Source organism: Gekko japonicus, unplaced genomic scaffold, assembly GCF_001447785.1.
Source record: "Gekko japonicus isolate JY-2015 unplaced genomic scaffold, Gekko_japonicus_V1.1 scaffold3699, whole genome shotgun sequence".
Classification (NCBI taxonomy): Eukaryota; Metazoa; Chordata; class Lepidosauria; order Squamata; family Gekkonidae; genus Gekko; species Gekko japonicus.
In genome coordinates, this window is record NW_015163200.1 from 57,060 (window position 1) to 63,264 (window position 6,205).

General features: G+C 47.3%; 1 protein-coding gene across 1 annotated transcript in view; it reads left to right on the plus strand.

Annotated features, from left to right (window-relative positions):
- CASC1 (cancer susceptibility candidate 1) overlaps positions 1-6,205 on the plus strand; it is a 40,295-nt gene that overhangs the window by 11,951 nt on the left and 22,139 nt on the right. Inside the window, exons 6-7 of the mRNA XM_015407155.1 lie at positions 2,063-2,200; positions 2,881-3,027. Of these exons, the coding sequence (XP_015262641.1) occupies positions 2,063-2,200; positions 2,881-3,027 (285 nt within the window). The remainder of the gene's footprint in view (positions 1-2,062; positions 2,201-2,880; positions 3,028-6,205) is intronic.

Below are 6,205 nucleotides of genomic sequence, written 5' to 3' on the forward strand. Positions count from 1 at the left end.
CTTTTATTCTTACTAATTATTTAAATACTCATGGAACACAGAATAAAATAGTGAAACTGTAATCCCATATCTTCATCGCCTTTAATATGATATTCAGATAATTCCAGAACTTTTTTAAAAAGTTAATTATTCCCATAGGATAAACTTGCCATTTCTACTGAAATTCTTTCAACGGTCTTTTGTTTATATAATTGGTTAGTTTTGCCAATGTTGCATCCTCAGCTAGTCTTTCTTTCCAGATCTCTATTGTAGGACAGTCTTCTGTCTTCCATTTCATTGCAAATTTTACTTTGACTCTTGGAAGCTTATACCCTGGATATCTGATTGGTCTCTAAAGTTCTACTGGACACAGATCTTGCTCTCCCGCTGCCCACCTGAAGCTGTTGTTATCGTCGTGTCTAATAATAAGGAGGTGCTTCATTTGAATAACTGGGGTGCTGCCATTCGGAACACACACAAAGCTGCCTTATACATAATCAGCCCTTTGGTCCATCAAAGTCACTTTTGTCTACTCAGACTGGCAGCGGAGAGCCATGGACCCTCCCCTATAATACATGAACACATGAAGCTGCCTTATACTGAATCAGACCTGCTTGGTCTGTCAAGGTCGGTATAGTCTACTCAGACTGGCAGCGGCTCTCCAGGGGGCTCAGGCCTTTCACATCACCTCCAGTGTTCCCTCTAAGCTGAGTTAGTGTGAGCTAGCTCACAGTTTTTTAGCCTCCAGCTCACAGATTTGTGTGTTAGCTCAGGAAGGATGGCTCCAGAGCAAACTAATTTATGCAGTAACCAAATCGCTCGTTCACAACTGTAATACCAGTAGCTCACAAAGTAGAATTCTTGTTCACAAGACTCCACAGCTTAGAGGGAACACCTCCTCCCTGATTCTTTTAACTGGAGATGCCGGGGATTGAACCTGGGACCTTCTGCGTGCCGGGCAAATGCTGTGCCACTGAGCCACTGCCCCTCCCCAATGGTTCATCTGTCTTGGAAGGAAGTCCTGCCGGGCAATTCTAAGAGTACTGCAGGTACTCAGCAGCGAAGGAAAGGCTCAGAGCTATGGCTACATGGCTCAAAGCTGTGACCATGCTGTGTGGTTTCCCCATCTCATCCCATCAGAAGCAAAGAGCCGGGAAACATGACATGATGACCTTATGTCACATTTTCAGGAATTAAATGCTCTTGGAAGATGAGTGAGAAGCAGAGATGGGATGGTCACTTTGGTGATTCTTCGCCATATCCAGTTCTGCCTTAAGAAAGGGTCTGGAGATTTGTAACGGTCAGGGAAATGTTTTGAGTGGTGGTGGAAAGTGCCGTATTGAAGGTTGAAGGGTTCAAAGAAGACACAAGACAAACATCTGCAGAAGCTGTCCGAAGCTCTCTCACTTCGCAGCGTTTTTATTAAGCTTCGCTTCCCCCCTTTCTCCCCCCCTCCTCCCTCCCTCCTCCCCTTTCATATATATTGAAAGTTACAAGCATACTGTTGTGAGCGATGATAACAGGAATGTGTTGTGCAGACAGCCCACCTTCTTATCTGAACCCCGCCTTCGCCAAGTTCTCTTCTCACAGCGAGAAGTCAGGAGATGTTTGCCACCTTGCACACAACTTCCCTTATCTCTCTGTGGGAACATAAATCTCCGGGCTTGCCTCACAGAGAAAACTGTCCCTACACCGTATAGTCGCAGCTGACCTGGGTGACCCTGTGGAGTTTTCAAGGCAAGAGATGTTCCGAGGTGGTTTTCCATTGCCTGCCTTTGCATAGCATCCCTGGACTTCCTTGGTGGTCTTCCATCCAAGTACTAACTCGGGCTGACCCCGCTTAGCTTCCAAGATCTAACAAGGTTGGGCTAGCTTAGGTTGATGTTTTGTGCAGAAGACCTTAAACCACGTTCAGTTGTGTGACACCTTCAGCAGTGTTCCCTCTAAGCTGAGTTAGTGTGAGCTAGCTCACAGTTTTTTTAGCCTCCGGCTCACACATCTTTTGTCTTAGCTCAGGAAGGAAGGCTCCAGAGCAAGCTTCGGTGGTCTTCAGTTCTTCATTTTGTATCTTATTTCTTACTAGTGGGGTCATTATTTGGCCTGCGATGGGAGTCCAGACCCAACCGTTCCCAGAGAAATTAACACGTTCATGAGCCTGTGGCATGAAGATAAAAACAACGATATTCAGACTGTGATGAAGAAGGGAAAAAGGGTGCTGGAGGCAAGTCTGTACAACGATCTCCTACAGTGTTTGCTCTGTACTCCTCTTTTGCCAAATGGCCAGTTGGTGGGGAAAAGTCTTTTGGAGAAGATTTCACCTGAAATAGCTTGGGGGTGACACTATCTGTCCCATTGAGCGTTCCACATATACTGATGGGGTACACCTAGGTTTCACCAGTGGGACAAATTGTGGCCTCTTGTCTGTTTCTGGTTATCAAAAGGCACAGGGGGTGGAGGCTTAAGGCCCTCGTATGCTGTGGTTCTGATCCAAATTCGGCCTGTGTGTCCCTTGAATTCATTTCTCTTCACAGAACAGGCAATGTATGCTTTATTGCACAGATCTGAGGAAGGTCCGGGGCTCTTAGAAACCAGTGGGAGAGCACTTCAGCCTCCCGTGACGTTCAGTAATAGACTTAAACAAGCCAGGACCCACAAGGGCCAGACTCTGGTTGGGCCGGAGTGTCACAGAACCGTGCGATTTTGTTCCCATGCTTTTTCAAATGCCGAAGGAGCCCCCCACAACTGTTTTGGCACTTGCAAAGGCACACCTGGGCCCATACTAATTTTTAAATGGCAGAAGTCTCCTCCAAAATGGCATCGGCAGCCACAGGCTGGACCCCTGTTCACCATAATTTATAGTTTGGCTCTCAAATTAACCTAGAAGGTGTGCTGTCTTTGTAGTTAATTCAGAAGTTGCAGTTTTCCATACTGGATGCTCCTTATGAAGAGCTGACTTCGGATGACGTGGCCCGATACCAAGAAACCATTCAAAAACTGCAAGCTCTTCTTCATGAGAAATATGACGCCGCAACAGAACAGTTGCTGAAGGTAAACAGATGTTCAGTTTTATTTCACAGTCTCTGTGTGCAGTTCACATTTAGGGCTCATTAATGCATGGAGCAGGTTCTTTTAGACGTACAGGGCTGGCTCAAGGTACTTTGTTGTCCCAAACAAGGTATAGTCTGTTGTGATTCAGAGATATAAGGTGTTTCGAAGGGCACCGGGGAGTTCCTTGAATCCTTACAAGCCATTTATTTTCTCAGAGAAGAGACCCATAAAATGCACAAAGAGGTCTAAGCGCAGGAGATGAGTTTTCTGGGTGGAAATAACCATTTGCCTAACTGCCAGGGAGGCAGGATGGATAGCTGTTGAAAAAGAAGAAGAAGAGGAGGAGGAAGAGGAAGGAGATTGGATTTATACCCCGCCCTTCACTACCCAAAGGTGTCTCCGAGCAGCTTACAAACTCCTTTCCCTTCCCCTCCCCACAACAGACACCCTGTGAGGTAGGTGGGGCTGAGAGAGCTCTGACAGAAACTGCTCTTTTTCAAGAACTGCTATGCCAGAACTATGGCTTGCCCAAGGTCATCCAGCAGCTGTGAGGGGAGGCGTGGGGAATCAAACCCGGTTCTCCCAGATTAGAGTCTGTGCACTTAACCACGACACCAAAAATGATCTGGATATGGAAATCTGTGAGATTTCCAGTATGTTTGGAGGGAGATTGGGGTGCATCCCTTGAGGATGTTTGGAGGGAGATTGAGGTGCATCTTCCCACATGGGGCAAGTCACTTAAATCTCTATAGGGGGAAGTTTCCCACTTACACAGGGCAGGAAGGATTAAAAGGCTGAATCACCCGTTAGGTCTTTGTTCAGATGTTTTGCACAAGTGCTTTGTCCAAACCCTGGGAGCCAGATTCCTCTGCAGGGAGCAGATGGCGGGTGGTCTGGAGGAACATTTTCCCCACCAACAGCCAGGGAGGGGTCAGACGTAACTGTTCTACATTGTTAAGTTAGCGTAGACTTATGCTTTATGTTCTTTTCATTAGATCTGTAACCGCTAGTCTTGATAAGCTGTTTTTTTCTGTGTTTCTAGCACAATCTGTAGCAATACTCTTTTTTCTTGTTTAAGAACTGTGATTCAAACTTCTCCTCACGTCACCTTAGGTCACTTCTTCACACTCAGATATGTGAAGTCCTTTGCACACACGGAACGGGCTGAAGTAATCGGAAAGCTCTGCACTTTGTACTTGCTCAGAGGCAGCCTTTACTGGGATCCCTCAAGGCACTGTATTGCGGGAGGCTAGATTTTAACTTGGGGTGGCGGCACAACGAGGAGGAAACACGCTTTACATGCACGCAACATGCACGTAAGGACACATAGACTCAGGGCGGGTTTATGACACAGCTATCCCCTCCCGGGCCTGTACTGCAACTGGCTGGTTCGAAGTCTCCTGCCTTGGACCTGACCATTTGCAGCCTGGGCCCTGGACTTCCATCAGTGGAGCGTATGGAAATACTGAATGCGATGACATCTCATGAGGCAGGTTAGTTTAAGAACATAAGAACGTAAGAGAAGCCATCTTGTATCAGGCCAGTGGCTTATCCAGTCCAACACTCTGTGCCACAAGTGTCCAAAACCCAGGTGCCATCAGGAGGTCCACCAGTGGGGCCAGAAATCCAGAAGCCCTCCCACTGTTCCCCCCCCCAGCACCAAGAATACAGAGCGTCACTGCCTCAGACAATGGGGAATTTCACATTACCCAGTTTCACCCGGTTTCAAGCCGGTAATGATCCGTTTTGAAGTGAACTGGTATAGGGCCATTTCACACATGGCTTTCCCCTTCCGGTAAAGAGCTGGATCTGAAGCGGTTTGCCATTTCAGACTGCACCGCTTTTTCCCGCTTTTCCCCCACCGTTTTTCGCCCATGTGGGCGATCTCCGGCTTTTTTTTTTAAAACGTTCGCTTTAGAGCGCTATAGCAGTATAAAAAACACTCCATGCATTCCAATGAGATTGATATTATGCTATTCTGTTTTTACGCAAACGTAAAAAAAAAAAGCCGGAGATCGCCCGTGCGGGCGAAAAACGGCGGGGAAAAGCGCATCAGAACCGGGAGAGGAAACTGAGGAGTACTTGGAAGCGGTTGACAGGTAAAATGCTTCAGCCCTGTTTCCTAAACAGGACAGAAGCGATTATGTATGAAATGACAAATATATTCTGGAAGGGAACCAGAAACCGTTTGGGAACCGTTCCTCTTCCGGAATATATCGCCTGTCTGAAATTCCTCATAGTTTTCCATCTGTACCTTACAGCTAATAGCCACTGGTGGACCTCTGCTCCATCTGTTTATCCAGTCCGCTCTTGAAGCTCTCTGTGCTTGTAGCTGCCACCACTTCCAGCAGCAGTGAATTCCACATGTTAATTACTCTTTGGGTGAAGAAGTACTTCCTTTTATCTGTTCTAAGCCTACTGGACCTTAATTTCATGGAGTGCCCACGAGTTCTTGTATTGTGAGAAAGGGAGAAAAGTACTTCTTTCTCTGCCTTCTCTCTCCCATGCATAATTTCGTCAACCTCTTATCATTTCGCCCCTCAGCCATTGTTTCTCCAAGCTAAAGAGCCCTAACCTCTTTAACCTTTCTTCATAGGGAAGGTGTTCGTTGCCCTTTTCTGCACATTTTCCAATGCCATAAAATCTATTTGGAGGTGCAGTGGAGTGACTAGAACTGTACGCAGTGTCTTACAGGCAGAAAGGGCAGAGTTCAACACAGGGATACCATTTTCAGTGGCGGCTCTGAGTCGAGTCGGGTTAGAATGGATAAAAGGCAGTCCTTCTTCACTCAGAGAGTGATTAACACATGGAATTCACTGCCACAGGAAGTGGCGGCGGCTACAAGCATGGACGGCTTTAAAGGGGAATTAGATAGTCATATGGAGCAGAGGTCCGTCAGTGGCTATTAGCCACAAGGTATAGATAGGGGCTCTGGGGCAAGTGATGCCCTGTCTTCTTGGTGCTTGGGGGGGGGGTCAACGGTGGGAGGGCTTCTAATGTCCTGGCCCCACTGGTGGACCTCCTGATGGCACCTGGGTTTTGGCCTCTGTGTGATATAGAGTGTTGGACTGGATGGGCCTTTGGCCTGATCCAACATTGGCGTCTCTTATGTTCTTATGGCCCCACTGGTGGACCTCCGGATGGCACCTGGTATTTCTGGCCACTGTGTGACACAGAG